Genomic DNA, 20,934 nt, shown 5'->3' with positions numbered 1-20,934 from the left:
TATTTTACTCGGATGTGGTCAAGGTTAAGGGATCAGGAACCGAACCGATCCCACCAAGCGCAAGGGTTCAGTACCAGTCATGACAGTTGTCCTCTAACCAGGGTCATATTGAAGGCGGGGAAAGCCAGATCTCCCTCAAATCCCTTCTTCTATCTCCCTCCAAAATTCGAACCCCACAACGCGGAAGGGAGAAGCCATGACCAAGGACGAGGAAGAATTCCGAGGAGAAATCGAGGAGCGCCTCATCAACGAAGAGTACAAGATATGGAAGAAAAACACACCTTTTTTGTACGATCTCGTCATCACCCATGCACTTGAGTGGCCTTCTCTCACTGTGCAATGGCTCCCGGACAGGGAGGAGCCGCCGGGTAAAGATTACTCCGTGCAGAAGATGATATTGGGGACTCACACGTCGGAGAACGAGCCCAATTATCTGATGCTTGCACAAGTACAGCTGCCTCTGGAAGATGCGGAGAGTGATGGGAGGCAGTATGATGATGAAAGGGGCGAGATTGGAGGGTTTGGCTGCGCAAATGGGAAGGTATATTTTTGCCTATTTGTCTTACTTTTTGGGCGTCTAGTGATCGCATGAGATTTTTTATTATTGTTATCTTTTCTGCGATTTCCTTCGTCATATTTAGTTTGTGTTATATGAGAAAAGTTTCATTCTTTTCTTATGGATTTTGATACCTACTTCCTTGTGTTTCCTCTCTCGTTTCATTTGTTAGATTGGAACGACCTATCGTACTTTTTCTCCTTCATTATCATCATCATCTTTTTTTTTTTCTTTTCTTTTACTTTTACCCTTTGTGGATTTTATGAGCTGGAATAGTGGACTGCTATTTTAAGCTATAAGTAGGTTCCTGCGTGGTTCTCTACAAAGAAAGTTTTATTTGTTAATTTTTGTACTCACTCAGTTATGTTGTTTTCCTTTTGAAGGCATGGAAGTTCATAACAAAGGCATGCCAGAAGTCTATTTCTAATAACTGAGATATAGCATTACATGATTTTTATAATGTTGCAAATATTGCTATTAAATTTTAGTTTTTTGGTTCGGTAGCATAGGTACACTTGAAGTAACAGATAACATTTAATTAAAGCTTTACATGATTTTTATAATGGTGTTGTGAATGTTGTTGATAAATCTTATTCTTTGGTTTGGTGGCATAGCTACATTTGATGTAACAGATATCATGTACTAGTTACTAAGCTTTCAAGTAATGCTCAGCAGATATATGACTGCCGTCTATCCAGATTTGGTATTGAATAAACAGGTAGCTCTATGGTGTTTGATTTCTTTCAAGGTTTTTAGATGAAAATTTAATCAGATTTGCTGAGCTTACAAGAAAGAATACACATGTCAAGTTTTAGTCACAGTTTATCAATTGAAAGAAATAACTCATTTTGAAACACCTTAATTTGACATGAATTTTCATTTTCAGTGCCGTTTCAAACAAGAATTTGTCATATCTGCATGCCCTCTAATCCATTATCGTAGTTGGGAATGTTTTGAGGGATTCGTCCATTAGCTATCTAACTTTGACCTCTTATTTCTTTTGAAGCTGTGAAGCTGCTGGACTTTGTACCAGATCTACATTTGGTAGTGTTCTACTTGTTATTGATTAACTTCTCTTGATTAGACCTTTTCTTCCGATGAATGGCTATCACAGGGAAGAAGGAAAAGTTTTGTACAACTGTAATAATTTTCTTTCTGGTGGCTTACACCTTTTAATCTGGTCATATACAATAGCATGTCACAGTCTGTCCACAATGTTATTGTAAAATACCACTTTGAGTTTCATGGGAATTCTGTAATTCCAGGAGTCTGTCATCTGAAAATGTGGTGAATAAATATTATAATGATTATAGTTATTATTATTTTTGGCTCCATCTTTTTATTTGAGCATTGTTTTTTTGTCTCCATCTTTCTATTTGAAGAAATCGAAACTGCGTACTGGAGTCATAGGTATTGCCTGCCTACTGCAATTTAGTTTATACTGTTTTTTTGTTCATTTGCATTCTCTGATATTTAGTACTCTGGTACTCAAGGATATAGTTGGTCCTGTACCATGTCATAAAGTTTTGGTGTGTAGCGCCCATGATATTGTTATTTTAAAATTTCTTGCAGGTGCAAATAATTCAACAAATAAATCATGATGGAGAGGTCAACCGAGCTCGCTATATGCCTCAAAATCCATTTATCATTGCTACAAAGACTATTAGTGCAGAAGTGTATGTCTTTGATTATAGCAAACATCCATCTAAGCCTCCTCTAGATGGTGCATGCAGTCCTGACTTGAGGTTAAGAGGCCATAACACTGAAGGTTATGGCTTATCTTGGAGTCTCTTCAAGCAGGGCCATCTGCTGAGTGGATCTGATGATGCTCAGATATGTTTATGGGACATTAATGGTACTCCTAAAAACAAGACTCTTGAGGCTCAACAGATTTTTAAGGTATTGGCATTTTTATTTTTTTATGTTTTATTTTGGAGAAAAGGTTGTATGTATTGCAACACTCTTTAATGATTGTTGTGAACATTTTATCTATGCTCAGAGCAAATTATTAACAGCTCTCTTTCTATCATAACCTAAATTGTTGTTAGCATGTATCTTGGTTACTTGGAGGAGGTTCTGGAATCAATAAGGACCTGCATCTATCCACCTGTGATTGATATCTTAGCCTTTTCTTGATGCAATGTTCTTAAATTACCTGATACTAAATTAAAATGTCCCATGTGGCACGGTTGGCAATAGGGTTCAGCATTTTGTGCAGATGTATGAACATGGTCCAAAAACTTCTGAGCTAATCTGTGGGTGAAAGTGATAAATGCTTTGCAACCATTAATTTAGTGCCTAAAGTCGTCCATCTGATAATTTTGAAAGGCCTCTGCCTATTCAGGCTCTTCAAGCAGTGGGTGTGAATTGTCTGCTAATGTTTGTCATGAATGTCATGCTGGTGGCAAATAAGCAGACTGTTGGTTGGGTTTTATTTTTCCTTCTCTTCTCAATTACAGCATTCACAGCAATGTAAAGGAATGTGATGGAATTCTTGCTTATAATTTCTTCCCCTAAGTGTAAATCTGTGCAGCGTCCATCCAACTAGATAGACTTTATTTACAGAAAGAAAGAAGCCCGGTGCTCTTGGTTAGGCATGGCTGTACAATTTATTTTTTAATTTTCTGTTAAATTTAGGTTCATGAAGGTGTTGTAGAGGATGTTGCTTGGCATTTAAGGCATGAATATCTGTTTGGCTCTGTTGGTGATGATCACTACCTACTTATATGGGACCTCCGCTCCTCTCCGGCCAACAAACCCATCCAATCAGTTGTTGCCCATCAAGGTGAGGTAAGTTCCAAATTTCTTGTTTCACCACAGAGTGGAGTTGCCATAGAGCTTGTTAATCACTCTTGCTTTTTTTATTGTTTTTATGCAGTTGCATTTGATTTGAATATGAAGCTGTTTTGGAAGTAGTTTAAAATTGACATACTTTAATCTGAAAGGATCTATCAGGAAAATGAATATCTTTGTCTTGATACAAATCGATACTTATATGTGATACAAAAATTTGTATGTCTGAATCATTTTTGTATTGGACCAGATAATAGGTTTTAATTATTTACATTAACTTTGGATTATTCATCTTGTTAAGGAATAGTCCCACATAGATTAGTGAATACAAAGATCTTGAGTTTCCCACCTAAGTTGGCTAGTCATTTTGGGATGGGCCTTGGACCAACTTCACACATCTAAATAAATCATGTTAGAGTTTTCTTCTTTAAATTCGAATTTGAATGAATTTATTTAAAAGAGACAAAATAATACAAAGCTGAGGTGGCAAGAGCCACCTCGTGTAAGAACAAAAAATCAATAAAAGGGGAATATTGTGCTAATAAACCAAGGTGTTGAAGCTTCTAGAAATTTATGAACTTAGGAGAAGAGAGAGAGAGTTGGAAAAAGATATTCATGTTGAATTAGAAGAGGATGGATAAGGGTTCCCTCTTCTCTTCTATTTATGACATAAAACAATAATGAAATGACAATTATGTCTCTACTCCCCTTACACCCTTGTAAATAAGATTCTATAAGAAACTATTTTCCTCAAAACTTATGTAAACACAAGTTATATCTTTTTACTCTCCCCCTAAAGTTGGAGAGCACAATTTTAACTTGTTACATGGCATATAAAAAATAAAAAAGAGAAGAATTTTTTTTGCTTATGTATTCAATAGGCTCACAACTCTTCAACTTCAGCTAGTTCCACTTCAACTTGTTTTGCAATCAATTGCTTACACAAATTCTTCATCTTCCATTCTCCCCCCTTTTGTGCTTGTTTTTGAATAGTAGACGTCAACTGCTATCTCTAATAGAAAAAAAAGAACTTTCGCAATACTTGTGGAACTCTTCATTGTAGGCTCCTTCAAACACCTCTTTCCTTGTACTTATTTTTCTACTTCTTCCCCTCAAGTTGGGAATCCATGACACCAAGAGACCCAACTTACCTAGAACTATATGAGAGAAGAAATATCACTCCTAGCCAAACGACAAGGCTTCAAACACCAACACTCCTAGGTCAAAGAACAATTAAGAGACACCAATCTACCCACTTTTAAGGATAGCATTACATTCACCCACTTGTGAAGATGTTATGGTCCTGAGGTTAAGTACCTATGTCTTCCGCTCCTTACAGGCCGGTCTTTTGGGTAGTATTGGCTAGGTGCTTAACATTTGGTATCAGAGCTAGCGCTGCGTCCCGACTTCGAATCCCGGCGCCCCCAAAAGACCGGCCTGTAAGGAGCGGAAGACATAGGTACTTAACCCCAGGTAATATTGGCTAGGTGCTTAACAGAAGAGTGCAACTCAACCTAACACGATTCGACTCAAGCTAAATTTGGGTACATTCTTGTTCTACCAGGTAATGGGTCAATACACATTACTCCATAGTGATGAAAAACCATAACCAATTGAAAAAATATGACTAAAGGTTTCAAAGCCTACCCAGGAAAGACATGACTTGTTATTTAAGAGAAAAATTAACCTGCTTTGTCACCAAGGAGGGCCAGAGAAAACATAAACATCAAAGTTGAAGCAAATGAGTTTCACAGATATGTGAAGAAGTGAGAGTGACAACTTTAAAAGGTGAGCGAGCGAGCCTGATGTAACTGGCCGCAAAATCAAAGGTTGGAGAGTATGATAGCATGATACTCAAAAATGTTATCATCAGATGCCAATCTCGGGTTAGCCTGTCTATTAGTAGATCTCAGTTAAGGGAGGGCGGTGGGTGGGTTTGGGGTGCATTTGAACTAATCAAAGGGACAACTGCTATAACTTGTGGGTCCATGTTGATCCTAAGAAGTCTCTTTACAGCAGCTCTATGCAAGAAGTTTCAGCTGCTGGTGTAGAACAACAGTGGGAAGCCAACATAATCTGGAGTTTCCTGAATTAGAATAGAACCAGTAGGACGTCAATTTCGTTTTAGACGCCAACAAGGAATGAGAAATCCCAGCTGGTTTAAGACTCCTCCAAGGATGAGGAATTAGCAGTTATTTTTTCGCTAAAGTGGGACTTAAAACAGGACTCACAAATCTGTAGCAGCAGCCCAATCTCTTCATTAACTGCAGGACCACTTTGACACATCTGAACCACCATAGATGCAGTATGAAAGGAAAGAGAAAGGAAGAAGCAGTGGTCTTTCTCTTTAGGACGCCTCAGCACAGCCTGCTATAGATCTCACCCTTTAATCACACTTGGGCCATGAAGAAAAGAGGAAAGGAAGGGGAAGAAACTTGATGCAGGGTCATAAGTGCTACACCTGCTTTCTGAACCATTTAAAAATGAAGATTTATGAAGGAAAATAAGTAAAAAGAGAATTATTGAGGTCAGGAATCAATACGGAAGAAGAAAGAAGAAGAATAAGAGGAGAAAAAGTTGAGAGGAAAAACTCTAGGCTTTATAGAATAGACTACTGGACTGTAATTTATGTGAACACTACGAATATAATGCAAACATGTAATCAGATAAAAGTACTTGATGTAACCAAACCTTAATCATTTCATCTCCCCCTTTATTTTCTCTGGCAAAACCTGCAAATGACTGCTGTTTCTTCTAAACAATAATTCCCATGAGTCATTTTCCTCTCAATCACTGCCCATTGTCAAGGAATACTTGATGTAACCAAACCTTAATCATTTCATCTCCCCCTTTATTTTCTCTGGCAAAACCTGCAAATGACTGCTGTTTCTTCTAAACAATAATTCCCATGAGTCATTTTCCTCTCAATCACTGCCCATTGTCAAGGAATAGGAAGAAGATAAGGAACAAAAGATTCTGGACTATCTTATCTTCTCCTTTTCCACAAAGTTTTTCTCTCTTATTTTCTTGCTTTGCTATCTGGTGTACTGTGAATTTTAATTTTGACTTATTTTTTGTTTTTTTCTTGTCTGAAGATCAAAAGCCTGTATTTTATTTTTGCACATCATTAGATATGACTTGATTGTAATTTTTCCATTAAGATTTCATTTAATTTCTTTTTTCCTTTTTTTTCTTCTTTTTTTTTCTAAGTTTTTTAGTCAAGGGTTTTGAAGGGAATATTTCCTGCTGAATAGTCAAAGCTAAGGTTGAGCTTGATTAGACTGGAAATGAGGGAAAGGGAAAGATAATGACAATATTTATTGACTGCTTCGAGTTCTTTTATTTCCTTTTTCTTCTCGTGTTCCCTCTCCTTCAAAACAGGGTTTCAAAAAAAAAAAAAAAAAAAAGGTTCTATATTGATGTTTTTCTGGAACTGATTTTATATATCATATTGATTTACATTCATCTTGCTAACCTGTAGAAGAATGTACTTTTTTTGTTTCTGATACTGTATCTTCCTGTCTGTTGCTTTTGATGTCAGGTTAATTGCTTAGCTTTCAATCCTTTCAATGAATGGGTTGTGGCTACTGGTTCTACAGATAAAACTGTTAAGCTGTTTGACCTTCGCAAGATAAATACTGCACTCCACACCTTTGATTGTCACAAGTAAGTTTTGTCATCATTCACTATTCCCTGCTCCTGAAATTGGAAATTTATCTGCAATTCCCATGAAATTTCCTATAGTTTTTTTTTTCTTCAGATTATAGGACTAAAACCTCTTCTTTGTTGTGGAATGATAGAGAGGAGGTTTTCCAAATAGGATGGAGCCCCAAGAATGAGACTATTCTAGCTTCCTGCTGTCTTGGCCGGAGGCTTATGGTGTGGGACCTGAGCAGGTATTTTTTTGTACTTATTATTATTTATTGTCCTTTTCATTATAAGGCTGTTATGGAGGAATGGTATGACTATAATGGTGGTGGAATGAAGTTTTTCATTTCCATCAACAAGAAATTTCTGGTGCAATAATTATCTAACTTCGGTTTTGAGGGCACATGCTTGCTTTCTGCTTATTGGTACTGCAGAATGGGGCATGGTAAAAATGGTACTATTGTTTTATTTCACTTTCACAATCAACCAGTGTTTGTTCGTATTGTTGTTAAAGTTAGCCATTGTCTCCCAATACACAACAAAGTGGCCTGGCATCGCCATTGAACAGAGCTCTTGATGTGCCCCATAGTTAAAAAGATTTGCCTTTGAGTCATGCCTTGTGGCCTTTCAGAGGAAGAGGATATTGTTGCATCCAAAATTTCCACAGCTTGGGATGTTGGAAGACTAAAGATTTAATTGAACTCCAACATTACTGGAAAAAAAAAAAAGTAAACAATCAAGGAAAGGAGGTATCTGCTGCTCGTTCTGGTGGTCTAGGGTAATATGTGAAAGTGAAATTACTAAAGATACCAAACTGGATAAATTTTGATAGTGGAAATGCAGATCTGCCAAATCCTGTTGTGCTGACTGAGTGTTTTGTTTTATCTGTCAAAATGTAGAAATTTTGTTTATTTGTCAACTCCTATCATTCGCCCAACCAAATATAAGTATTTACAGTTGAAATTGAATTCACTGTACTGTTTGACTAAAAAGGGATGAATTTACTTGCAGAATTGATCAAGAACAAACCCCAGAAGATGCAGAGGATGGCCCACCGGAGTTGCTTTTCATCCATGGGGGTCACACAAGCAAAATCTCTGATTTCTCCTGGAACCCATGTGAGGATTGGGTTGTTGCCAGTGTAGCGGAAGATAACATTTTACAAATCTGGCAGATGGCTGAAAACATCTATCACGATGAAGATGATGTACCCGGAGATGATTCTAAAGCCCCATAAGTTGGGATTTACTGGGTTTATTTCAAGTCTCCAACAGAACAAAAGGAGGAAATGTCAAGGGGTAGAGATTGCATTCCCTCACCATTTCTTTCTGATCTGCATCCGTGTTTTCATATACCAGAAGTTAGTTTATTGTTCAATATAGCAAATAGTTTTTCTGGTGTTTTAGAGCTGTAAAAACGCTATTAGAAGCTGAAGGATTTGTGTTCTAATATGTTCATTGCTACTTTTAATAAGATTGGATTTTTAAAGTCTCTTAATTTTTCTAAAATTTAATGAATTTTAAAAATGGGTGGTTAGTGAAATTCATCAAACAGATAGGAGTGCAAGAAAACATCCACTGGTTCCTATTGCCAATTAAGGGATAGGAGGGGTACTAGGGCACATATTTTGAGAGAGAAAAGAGAGGCAAGAAAGATTTTGAAACAAGTTTGACTGATTTTTCTTTCAACCAACACTCTTATTTATACTTTTATCAATTCATTCTTTGGGAAATCCCTTTATGTAACACGATCTCAAGGTCGTGTTTCTAACATTAGTCACATTAGTATCCAAAGTGACTAATCGGGTATCGAAAGTGAATGATTATTTCTATGAGTATGAGATTCAACTATTAGTCCTAATGAAGAATATTTTTCATAAATTTATTTTTTTATCTTTTTTCTAAATTATGCAGGGAAAATTTTCTCATTATATGTAATCGGGTACCATCGACACAAGTAGTTGTTGTCGATATAAATAGACCATTATGTTTCTTTATAAAATAACACTATTACACATTTTAAACATACATAATTTGGTAGAGTTGATGTTGTTAATGGCTCTAGAAATATTATTATTATATATTTGACATTATTTAATTTTTTTTTTTTTTTGCATTATGTATAATTTGGTATAATTAATGATGTCAATTGCTCAAGATATAAATAGATCATTAGTAATAGATTAAGACATGATGATTCTATTATTGGTTGTTGAGACATGATGTTTTAACCATGGTATATATGTTCATTTCAATGGTTGTTGTAGCATAAACTTCAATGATAGACCAAGACACCATCATTCTATCACTTCATGACAACTTTATTTTTATCTTCTTCTATGACCACACCCTTTTTTTCCTTACATATAATGAAGTATAATAAGTGATAGATTAAGATATGTTGATTCTATTACTTAAATTGAAAGATATGCAATATATCAAGATATACACTAAATATCAGTTGATATTTATCAAAATTTACCCTAAACCCATGGGCAATAGGTATCAAATCTCAAACATGGATGCACCGCTGATACACGACAACAACAGAGGGAAAATTCCTCCTTCAAAGATGATCGATCGTTCAACCTTTTTGGTTTCTTCAACATCTAATGTTATTGTTTGTCAATAGAATAAATATTATTAATGGAGGTGCTTCCTCTTTCTTTTAGGTCTATTAAGCTAGTTATTATACATTAGTATGCTCCATTATAAAGTCTTCGAACTTTTCTATCGTTAAAATTTTTTATTCTAATTTTAGGTTCAAAGCTGATATCAAAGTATTCAAATCAAATCTATTTCGATGACAAACTTGAACATATGGAAACGCTACTAAAATCTAACAGGTCACTTTGGATTTTGAACCCGCAATTACAGGCGGAAATCTACCATCCACCATTCATGCCTTGAAGCCACGAAATTGGACTTTGAAGTTTAAACTTTGAACCTGATTCATCTTGTCTCTTCCCCTCCGGTCTCCACGAGTATAACACGGTGGCTTCCCTACTTAAAAGAGACTCACGACAAGATCTGCCATAAATCGGACAAAAGAAATAACTCCCTTGACAGTTAGCTTCTTCTAAATTCGATTCTAGTTTTAAATTGTTTAATAATGTTTAAAAAAATTTATTGCTTTGAAATATAAATTTTTATGTTATTTCTGAAAAAAAATTGTTTTTTCAGTCTCAGTTATAGCTAAGTTATACACAGTTCCAGTAAGAATGCATCCAATAATGGAAGGAAGTAATTACAAATATATTTTGTTTTAATTTAGAAATATAAGGTTCATCATGAAGTTCCCTAATACCCATTTGCTGGATCTAAGAATTTCGTGTTCTTATTTGAAATATCCTCTACCATAAGAAAAATCATGTCTTTATGAATAATTTTGGTTCATTTTCCATTGATTTTAGATCTTAAATATTTAAACTTGGTCTATGAAATGAACGGGAGAGTCTGAAATCGAATCTCTTAGTCAAAGGTGGAGGATATTTACAAATTAGTTGTCTTTGAAATAGAAAAGAGAAATTCATAAAAGAACGTAAGGAATGGGTTCGAGAAGAGAGGATAACGAAGGGTATCGTGGAAACGCCATTAAACTAGCTCAGTGTTGATCTCCTTCCGGACCAAAGCATGTGCCCCCCTTCTCAAATAATGGACTTCCATCTCTGGCAGCAACAACCGCGCTGAAAACCCAGCAAAAATAAACAAAAAAGGAGAAGGCGATACCGAATTTTGTGCACGAATAACTTGTTTCCCTCTTTCAGTACAATCTGGAAGCACCCTTTCCCCTCCTGTATCACCAGGTGGTCATATTGCTGGAGTTGTGTCATCTTGGTAAGAAAATCTTCTAGCAAAATCCTTTACTTTGTTTCTTGATTGTAGGTTTTTTGCTGTTTGATAGTATCTTCATTTGCTCGGATCAGTTAGTCTGCCGGGAATAAAAAACCTACCCATTGGAGAGTAGGATGAATTGATTGTGGGGCTTGTTGATTCTCCTCTACTCTTTGTGGGCTTGAGGATAGATGGAGAAAAATGTTGACTTGATGTTATATCATTCCTGTGGTAGCTGCTGTCGTTTCCTCTGACTTGCTCGTATGATTTTTATTTTTAGACCTTTTGGCTGCTTTTCATGTATCTGAGATCTGGTCCACTTAATAGCTACAAACTGTAAAAGAGAAGAATTGAATGAGTTTTTAGAGTTTCTATGTTCGGAAGTCACCGAGGACTATTAGCCTGTTTAACTCGGTCAGGGCAGGTTTTTGAGGGGGATTCTTGTTGCGGTATTCTCGTTCATTGCTTACTGCATTCAGCAGGGAGAGCGCTGTGGGATTCCTGTCTTTAAAATACTGTCAGCTGAAATCTGCTTTTCTCCTCTAGCAGTGTGCGGGAAGGAGATCAAAATAATGGGTTCATATTGGTTGATTGTCATGGCCTTATCCCTTCTGTATATTGATCTAGGAGAGGCTCAAATGAATCCTGTTCTCATCAATTGCGGCGCAAACTCTAGTGTAGTTGTGGATGGTAGAACGTGGTACGGAGACTTGTCTTTTCAGAACTTGACTGTCAGTTTCCCAGGGTCTGTTGCATCAACTGCTTCTGCCAATGGAAACTTGATGTATGGAGATTTGTATAAAACTGCTCGAATATTCAATCAGACTTCCAATTATACCTTCAAAGTTGTCTCTGGAAGTTATTACCTTCGGCTCCATTTTTATCAATTCCCTTTGGAGAACAGTGATGTGAATGATTCATTATTTGATGTGACAGCAAATAATCTCAAACTTCTTACTCAATTTAGTGTGACCAATGAGATTTCTCATAAGAATTCATACTTGCAAAGTGTGGAGAGTAATTCGACTCTTTCCTCCTTGAGGAAAGAGTACTTCATTGATGTGGGAATGGACGGAATCTTGGTTAAGTTTGTCCCAAATGAGGGGTCCTTTGCTTTTGTTAATGCCATTGAGATCATACCTGTTCTGGATAAGTTATTCCTGGATTCTATTAATAAAGTGGGTGGTAGTGGTGGCAACTTTTCTTTGAGTGATAAAGGGATTGAAACCATGTATAGACTGAATGTTGGGACGTCCAAAGTTGAGCCTGCTCAAGATCAAGATCTGTGGAGAATATGGGAAAATGATTATCCATATATGTTTACTGTGGCTGCTAGTGAAGTTTTAAGTAATAAGTCCAACATTAGTTATGCCTCCAACGAGAAGCCTTTGGTTGCTCCTCTTTTTGTGTATGAAGATGCAAGGACTATGATTAATGCTGAAGTATCAGAGAAGAGAATTAACATATCATGGAAGTTTGAAGTGCATCCCAATTTTGATTACTTAGTCCGGTTACACTTCTGTGAGCTGTTCTATGATAAACCAGGCCAGAGGATATTTAGGATTTACGTAAACAATCAGACTGCTGCTGACAATGTTGATGTGTTTATGAAGGCTGGGGGAAAAGACAAGGCTTTTCATAAAGATTACATTGATTCAGTGTTGCAGAATGCTGACACTCTCTGGGTTCAACTGGGGCCTGATATTACTGCTGGTGATTCTGGCACTGATGCACTTTTGAATGGGTTAGAGATTTTTAAAATTAGCAGAAATGGGAATCTTGCTCATGTTTCAGGAAGATTTGATCCTGGGGACAAACACTCAAGTGGTAAAAAAGGTATTTTATGGGGGGTCATTTGTGGAGCTGTTGTTCTTGTGGGAATATTTTGTGCTTTGTGTGTTTTCTTCTGTTGCAAGCAGAAAAAGAAAGCAGCTCAAATAAATAATCATCCTACAGGTTGGCGCCCACTGTTTCTTCATGCAACACTGGGGAGCACTACAGATGCTCGATCCAAATTCCCCCACAGCACAAATGGGTCCATGGCTACAACGAGACTTGGCAGGAGATTCACCATTGTAGAAATCCTAATTTCAACTAAAAACTTTGATGAATCACTGGTAATTGGCACTGGAGGTTTTGGTCAGGTTTACAAGGGTGAGATTGAAGATGGGACGCTTGTGGCTATCAAGCGTGCCCACCCTCAATCCGAGCAGGGGTTGAGGGAATTTGAAACTGAGATAGAGATGCTATCAAAGCTTCGTCACAGGCATCTGGTCTCCATGATTGGCTACTGCGATGAACAGAGTGAGATGATCTTAGTCTACGAATATATGGCAAACGGGACATTAAGGAGCCATCTTTTTGGTAGTAATCTTCCCGCTCTCTCGTGGAAGCAGAGGTTGGATGTTTGTATTGGTGCTGCTCGTGGGCTCCACTATCTTCACACAGGGGCCGAGGGGGGAATAATTCATAGGGATGTTAAGACAACTAACATATTATTGGATGAAAATTTTGTAGCAAAGGTTGCAGACTTTGGGCTGTCAAAGACGGGCCCTACACTGGACCAGACCCATGTAAGTACTGCAGTGAAAGGGAGTTTTGGCTATCTTGACCCTGAGTATTTCCGTAGGCAGCAACTAACAGAAAAATCAGATGTTTATTCGTTTGGTGTAGTACTTTTTGAAGTGGTTTGTGCACGGCCGGTTATAAACCCCAGCTTGCCCAAAAATCAGATCAACCTTGCTGAATGGGCTATCAGATGGCAAAAACAAGGATCACTGGAGACCATTGTGGACCCCCAGCTTGAAGGTTCCTGCTCTTTGGAATCTTTGAAGAAGTTTGGGGAAATTGCAGAGAAATGCTTGGCTGATGAAGGGAAGAACAGACCCACTATGGGTGAAGTCTTGTGGCACTTGGAGTACGTGCTACAACTGCACGAAGCTAATGCACGCTGTGACAGTGGAGGCTCTTTTACAAGGTCGAAGAATGCTTTCTTTCCTGTGCAAAATGCTGGAATAGAAGAGAACCGAAGTTCATTCGGTGAGGAAGACTGCATTATGTCAAAAGGTGAGGAGGGTAAATCAGATACAATGGAAAGAATTCGTTCAGAGGATACAATGAGAAGGGTGGATTTTTCACAGCTTGTTCACCCTCAAGGCAGGTGAGTGGCAGAACAGAAAATGCGTCAGTCAAAGTCCCTTCATATCTGTTATCCATCTTTATAATCTGTAGAGGGTTTTGGGATGTGAGTTATGTTTCTGAGCCATTGAAATTTCTTCTCCTGAAAAGCTTAGAAATATTAGGACTTGTTCAGTGATATTCATACCTGTCACCGATGGAGCTCTCAAAATCATTTGTTTGTAATGTATTTGCTGGGGTTATTTGTAAGGAGAGGCAATGGATATTGAGTGGGTCATAGATTTCTCTCCTTGTATTGACATGTTTTGTCTTGATGCAGCTTTTATGAATGTACATTATTTTCACAATGTCCCTATGGATATACTCTCCGAGTATTGGTAACTTGGTGCTTCTTTCAGTTAGATCGAATTAGTCTCACTTTGAAGCAAACCTATATAAATCTTGTGTCTTTTGTGTTTGATTATTTCTTCTTCTGCGATTATTATTACTCTCGTTAGTATTATTATACCTTTGAGATGTACTTCTAAACCTGTATTATTTGAATGGGAAGTTAATCTCGTGATAAGATTTTTTAATAGTTAGATTAAGTTTTACATTAGAATATACAAATATCGAGATGTACTTATAAGATATACAAACTATTATTCGAAACTGAATTGTGTAATTAGATAATGATAATGAATCAGATTATTGAATGGTAGACAATCTCATAAATCCCACAAAGTTTTATAGGTAGTTGTCTCCCCAGAAAGACTGTCGAAGGAGGTGTTTGTTTGCCATTTGCATAGGAAAGAAAAAAGAAAAAAAACTGTCTTGGTTTTATTTTCAAGTTCTACTGTTTAAATTATTTTCAGAAACATTTTGGGATCTTTATGAATATTGATGTTTGGAAACATATTATCTGTAATTCTAATCTTGAATAATTTTAAGGTAATTTTTTAGTATAGGATTCTAGATGATTTATTTTTGTATATATGGTGGGTTAGTATAATCAAACTGTTACTAAATTTCAATAAAAAATGTAAAATATCATTTATTCATAAAGAAATTATAGTTCATGTTTAATAAAAATATTAAAAGAAGTTCTAAAAGGGGTCAACCTCTGTCGTCCATGTTTTTCTGTTCTCGCCATGGAACCCTATGGAAAAAAAAAGAATGAAAATTTAACCATTATTATTCCAAAAAGTAGTTAGTAAAAAAGAGGATTTGATTATTTTTTTTTGTTAACTATTTTTTAAAATAATAATAATCAAAATTCCATTTTTTAGGGGTTCCAAACATACCCTAAGAGAAGGCGAAGAATCCTATTACACATAATACTTGGCTTTTGAAAAGTTTATTCTTTAAAAGAATTGGAAGGTTTTCTGCCCTCTTCTACATAAGAAGAAGGATTTTTTTGTCATATAAATTATTTTTTTAATTTAATTTTATTTAAATATTTTAAATTTATTTTATTTTTCACAGTTTCATAAATTTTAGTAAATTAAATTATTTTTTAATATGGAGCCTAATATGGAGTTTTGAAAGATAAGAGAAGAGATGACGTGAGCCAAGAACTCTTCCGAGCAAAGCGGATACGGATGTGACGATTTACTGATGGACACGTGTTCTTTGAGGTCGTACGCCTATAGATGTACCCGGATAAGGAATATCCTCAACATCGTAAAAACCTGTCTCCCCTACGTGTCCAAGTCTTATTAGTCTTGCCCATCAAATTAACTATTAGCATGTGCACGGTTAATGTTACCCGTCTTTCTAGTACGCACGCTTCATCTGTCTCACATGTGCAGTTTACGGCAACTTGGTGGCCTATAAATTCCACAAGGCCGCTACCTGTTTAATGGTTTCGATTCCCGACAAACAGGTCGCGGAGAAAAGCCGAATCCTTGGTGCGTTTTGATCTTAGCGTTTTTACGCTCACATTATCTCGATCTTTCTCTTACCTTTTTCTTTTCATTTTTTTTCCTCGAGGCTTTCGTTATGTACGTCACGAGTTCATTAGGTTCGTTGATGAATCGAGATATTTGCTAGGTTTTTTTTCTTTTTCTGGAGATCGTTTAGAACGTTTTTCTCTTTTTTTTTTTTCGAAATTTGTTTTTGTAGTAGGTTTAGTGGTTCTGGATTTGATGGAGTCCTATGGTAATATGTTAATTTCTTGTGATAAAGTTGGTCTAGGTGCAATTACTGTTTCTTTGAAAAAGTAATCGTTGCCTATTGTGGTGATTATTGAAGCAGGTGAAGTTTAGTTTGGTAGTTCTTGTTGTGTGTATGGTTGTTTCAGATGGAAATATATTCCTGTTTCTCTGGCCTTTAATTGCTCCTAATATTGTCTTCGATAATATTGGTTTATAGAAATTATTATCATATGTCAAGATTTATGTGCATGTTTTGTTGCGTTTTGTTCCTTCACCATCATGACCTAAAGCCTTTTTCCGGATATAATTGAGTATTTGCTAATCAATTAGGTTTTTTTTTTTCCTTCTTTTATCAGAAACTTGCTGGTGGTTTTTACTTGTTACTATCAGATTACCGTTGGGTTGAAAGACTTTTCTAAAGATTGTTTGCATCCAGCGTTTGATTTCTGTAGACTGGAGCTCTTTGTATGTTGGAATAAGTGAATGAATTGAGAACCCAAAGTCTTAAGCTATTTTGATATCTGGAAATGTTTTTGAAATTCTTTGCACTGTTACTTAGTTCATTAATCTTTGTTGGAAATAAGGTCATTACGCTGAGAAGAGTTTTTTTCTCTTGTATATGTTATTGGAGTTTGAAGTGAAACATATATTTAGGTTGTGTAGAAGGTTTGAATGTCTTTTCTTTGACTTGTAAACAGAACATGGTTCACATTTAGACATTATGAACAAATATATGTGCTAACTTGAGAAGATGTATTTTCGAAAGCACATATTTTTTTTCTCAAAAAAAAAAAAAAAAACTTGAGAAGATGTATCTTGATGATGAGCTTCTGGTATGTTAACCTAGGGTTTAGTTAAAATTCTTTTTTCATCTCTTGTCTGGTTGATTTGTCTTTCTTTGGCTCCAGGTTTTCTTAAGTTGCAGAAGAACTTGTTGGTTGCACTCAGCAAACTAGTTTTTAGTCTTTCAATTGTGTCCCAGGTTGTTTCTCTATTAGTGAATCTGCTTAGTCTTCTGAATCCTTGGTAAGGAAAAGGGTTTTGTGGTTTCACATACATCCAAATGTCTATAACTCGCCAAGTTTCATCAAGATTTTGAGAATCTTCCGAGGATTGGAGTACTGCTGGTCCAATCAGGGCTGGCTTCAGTAATTTCATCACGGCTCTAAGCAAAGAAACTCGTGCTAGAATTCGAAGGGCCAAAGCATGTTCAAAAAATTGCCCTAAGTTTCTGCTTGCTTCCCCTTCTTTTCACGGCGGCCGGGGTGCCCTTCCTTCAGCTGGTGGGCATCCGGCAGATCTGACCTTTCTTGCTGGTGGGGGGTGCTGAACATTGGTCGAGTTGCTTCTTTCTGTAGTTTCTTCTGTCCTAGGTCTCTGGAAATTCTGTCTATAGGCATGGTTTCTGTCAAGCAGTTGGAAGATGAGTATTGCTTGTTCAAAGGCACTAAGGGCTCTGAGCTATCCCATTGCTCACATCCTCTCAAAGGTTGGTAGCTTTTTTTTTGTGCCAATTTCTGCTTCTGTAATTTGACATGTGCTTCTTGAAATTCCACTAAGAAGTTACTGTAGTGTGAAATGGGATATGGTGTATGCTAGAAAGGGACACAATAACCCAACGCTGGATAGAAACTAGTCTGGCACTGGCACCATACTTACCTGTGCCTGAGTAGGCTTTGTTGCTCCTGGGCTAAAATGGTCCCTCTTTTATGCCCAGTGGAGATGGAGGATAGATTGTAGCAAACACTTCAGAAATCTTAACTAGTGATAAAAACAGTATTTTGTTCTCACTGAATGATTCCTAAAAAATTGCATCCATAATTTACTTTGGATTATTCTGGTGTCAGCTAACCTTGCTACTGGATTTTGTTTTTAAATCTTTTGAATCGTCGGCAAATTTTCAGATATTAGAATCCCTATTTACCAGTTTGGAAGCGTACTTGCCAGAGGCAGTGTTGCCACTGGAGTGGTTCCATGTGCTGCAGAGGAGCAAAGTTTACTGGACACTCTATTTCTGGCTCAGGTACAAAACTAGCACAAGTTTTTTCTTATTTAAGTTTTTCTTGTATCTATCTATAAGTGAATACTGCTGCTGCAACTTTACAGTGGGAAAATTGTGCATGGAAAGGCCTGTTCAGATATGACGTGATGGCATGCGAAACCAAGGTAGTTGCTGGGAGTATTTATTATTCTACTGTCTCATGTAGTGTTTGTTTCGAACTACCTAAAATATGTTAATCCATGCTACAGGTCATCCAAGGCAGGATGGGTTTTGTTGCTCAGTTCAATGAATTGTGGAGATCAAATCATCTTCCAAATACTGAAAATAATGTCTCTGAGCTCGGAGACGACGTGCTTTTTTGTGTCAAGAACGGAGAAAAGACAAATTCTGAGCTTATCCCATCTGCTAGAGTCCCTCGTGGTGCTGATTTAGTCATTGCTAATGTAAATTTCCAACCTTGTTTCTCTGAGTTTCATATTTATTTAGATTTACTGTCATATAAAGGTGATTTTCTTATATCTTATTGACTTAATTCCAGGCAAACCCAATTGAATATGGGCATGTTTTCATGGTCCCACATTCTTCTCATCAGAGAACATTGCCGCAGCTTGCTCGATCTCTGGAAATGGTTATTAAGGTTGCTGCTGAGATAAAAAATCCCTCTTTCCATGCCTTCTGTGACTACTACCCTTCATATTCGGGTGGTCATCATGGATATTTTGAGGTAATGACATTTTTAAACTTTATCTTGGTTGCTGTCAAGATACCTTATGGATGATTTTCAAATATATGCTTCTTTATACTTCTTGGAGTTTTAGTCTGGCCAAATAGTAGCGTATTGATACCATTAACTTAAAGAGCACCTTATTAAGTTTTTTGCTATTGTGGAAGGAACTAATGGACGCTCATTAATTGCCTGAAGCTGTGAGGGAGGGCACTTTATTCTAGATCTTTTATGTCTTGAGTAAAACCATGTTATTGTAACAGTGTAATGTTTTAGATATAAAGTTATGTTCACTTAAATGAAAAACTTTGATGCAATGGGCCATTTCCTACGTCACTACAACGAGCTTCTCTTATTATGGTGATTCCGCTTACGCAGTCTCTTGTATCTTTTGACCTCTGACATGATTCCATCTCCGTTACTCATCTTCCTTAAACTCCTATTGTGCAGGCTTGTTATTTTGCCAACCCTTTACCTGTTGAATGTGTGCCAGTTAGACCCATAGCTGGCGTTTGGCAGGAGAAAGGGATACATATTTGTGAACTTGAAGGTTATCCCCTTAAGACTCTTTCGTTCAAGAGTAAGGAAAACCTTCAAGGCCTGGTCACGGTGGTTTCAAAGATATGTTCCTGCTTGCTGGAACAAAATACTGCATTTAATCTCCTGGTGTCCAATTGTGGTACTGAAATATTCCTGTTCCTTCAGGTAGAATTTCTTTCCTTTATTTCATGAAAGAGTCTTAAAAAAAGAGCTCCTCCACGGTCCTAAATTAATTAGAGAGACTTGAATTCAAACAGGTGGATAATTCCTCTCCTGCTGTACCCGCCTGGGAATGCAGTGGACATTTTGTTTTCAACTCGAGACTAAAGTTTGATCTTTCTACTGAAGATGTTCTGGTGAAGCTTCTTGCTGCTGTCTCACTGGGTGAAAATGAGTTTCAAGCTATGAAGCTGATGTGTTGCGAAGTTACTGGCAGAATTGCTTCGTAAATTATACACCTAGTAATGCTGATTGTATGCTTTTCAGACAATGAGATCCGTCTGATTCTTCTGTTACTGGTTTGTGTTCTTATTCTTATATGAATTTGTTCGTTTTCATATTCCTATATAAACTTGGTCGTGTTCATATTCCCGTATGAACTTGTTCGTGTTACATACCCGTATGAAACATCTTCAGATTATTGTATAAACTTGTTTGCGTTCTTAATTATATGTTTGTGTCCATATTCATATATGAACTTGTGTAACTTGTTTATGTTCGAAGAGCACAATGGGAGGTTATGGATGAAAGCCAATATACAATCAATCAATCATTACAGGAAAAATAAAAACTGAGGCAAATGGCAAGAGTCCCGCCTCTTCCCCAATTTAATTTTTTTAGGTGAAAGGGAAGAGGAAAAAGAAGGAGTTTTTATTATTTAGTTATATAAATACTCACAAGAACATGATTTTAGCTAGAATTTAAATTCGTATTTAGATGACTTTGCAAACCTTTAGTATGATGATATTACATTTATTCGTCGTAGTTCTAAGAATTGTGTTTGTGAATACGGTATCTCACTAATTATATTTGCATATACAACTTTTTTAAGGGCTAAAACGCTCTTGAATGATTAATAGTAATTGTATTAAGAAAAATATAAAAAATTATTAAAAAGACAATATTCTAAAATGTCAAATAAACAAATAATTAACTCATCAATAATATATAGACACGCACTAGCGTGAACCTTATGTCGTTACAAAAAGGTGGGCACTCGAAAAACCCAACCTTGACCTCAAAACCCCAAACCTAACCCTATCCTGATCACAATCCTCTAAACCCCTTCCCTACCTTCTCCCCATCTTAACCCCAACCTATCTTAAAGCCAATGAGTTTTTTTTCCCATCCTATTCCCGACCCATGGGGTGAAACCCAAAACCCCACCCCTACATTGACTAACCTAATTTGAAATTTGAATTATATGAGGTCTACCTGCATCTGCACTTTATTTAATTTTATCCTCTCCTTCCTGTGCAATTTCCACTTTAATCTCTTCACTTCCATTGCCTCCTGAAGAAAATGAGCTTTGTTGCAATTAATTGAGGCTTCTTGGCCCCCTCATA

At 36.7% G+C, this 20,934-nt stretch overlaps 3 protein-coding genes across 5 annotated transcripts; all 3 read left to right on the top strand.

Moving 5' to 3' along the window:
- Window positions 1-111: 111 nt before the first annotated feature.
- LOC137951503 (WD-40 repeat-containing protein MSI1) lies at window positions 112-8,465 on the top strand. The gene is made up of 6 exons (XM_068798197.1): window positions 112-541; window positions 2,129-2,455; window positions 3,194-3,346; window positions 6,891-7,015; window positions 7,150-7,245; window positions 8,009-8,465. The coding sequence occupies exons 1-6, from the start codon at window positions 197-199 to the stop codon at window positions 8,232-8,234; spliced, it is 1,272 nt and encodes a 423-aa protein (XP_068654298.1). The 5' UTR covers window positions 112-196; the 3' UTR covers window positions 8,235-8,465.
- A 2,061-nt stretch (window positions 8,466-10,526) lies between these two features.
- On the top strand, window positions 10,527-14,350 carry LOC137951062 (probable receptor-like protein kinase At1g30570). 2 transcript variants are annotated; one of them, XM_068797622.1, is made up of 2 exons: window positions 10,527-10,833; window positions 11,380-14,350. In XM_068797622.1, the coding sequence occupies exon 2, from the start codon at window positions 11,403-11,405 to the stop codon at window positions 13,992-13,994; it is 2,592 nt and encodes an 863-aa protein (XP_068653723.1). In that variant the 5' UTR covers window positions 10,527-10,833; window positions 11,380-11,402; the 3' UTR covers window positions 13,995-14,350. The 2 variants fall into 2 exon arrangements, with proteins under 2 accessions (XP_068653723.1, XP_068653724.1); XM_068797623.1 differs by having other exon boundaries at window positions 11,377-14,350.
- A 1,467-nt stretch (window positions 14,351-15,817) lies between these two features.
- On the top strand, window positions 15,818-20,042 carry LOC137951063 (GDP-L-galactose phosphorylase 1-like). Of its 2 annotated transcripts, none has more exons than XM_068797624.1 (8): window positions 15,818-15,857; window positions 17,012-17,592; window positions 18,008-18,126; window positions 18,210-18,269; window positions 18,354-18,548; window positions 18,644-18,829; window positions 19,280-19,534; window positions 19,627-20,042. In XM_068797624.1, exons 2-8 carry the CDS (start codon window positions 17,502-17,504, stop codon window positions 19,816-19,818), a joined length of 1,098 nt encoding a protein of 365 aa, XP_068653725.1. In that variant the 5' UTR covers window positions 15,818-15,857; window positions 17,012-17,501; the 3' UTR covers window positions 19,819-20,042. The 2 variants fall into 2 exon arrangements, with proteins under 2 accessions (XP_068653725.1, XP_068653726.1); XM_068797625.1 differs by having other exon boundaries at window positions 15,828-15,970.
- The last annotated feature ends 892 nt before the right edge of the window (window positions 20,043-20,934 follow it).

Source organism: Aristolochia californica, unplaced genomic scaffold (genome assembly GCF_029961685.1).
Source record: "Aristolochia californica isolate CCGP_79_NKW_82.1479 unplaced genomic scaffold, dmAriCali1.0.hap1 SCAF_15, whole genome shotgun sequence".
NCBI lineage: Eukaryota > Viridiplantae > Streptophyta > Magnoliopsida > Piperales > Aristolochiaceae > Aristolochia > Aristolochia californica.
This window is presented reverse-complemented; position numbering and strand designations above follow the sequence as displayed.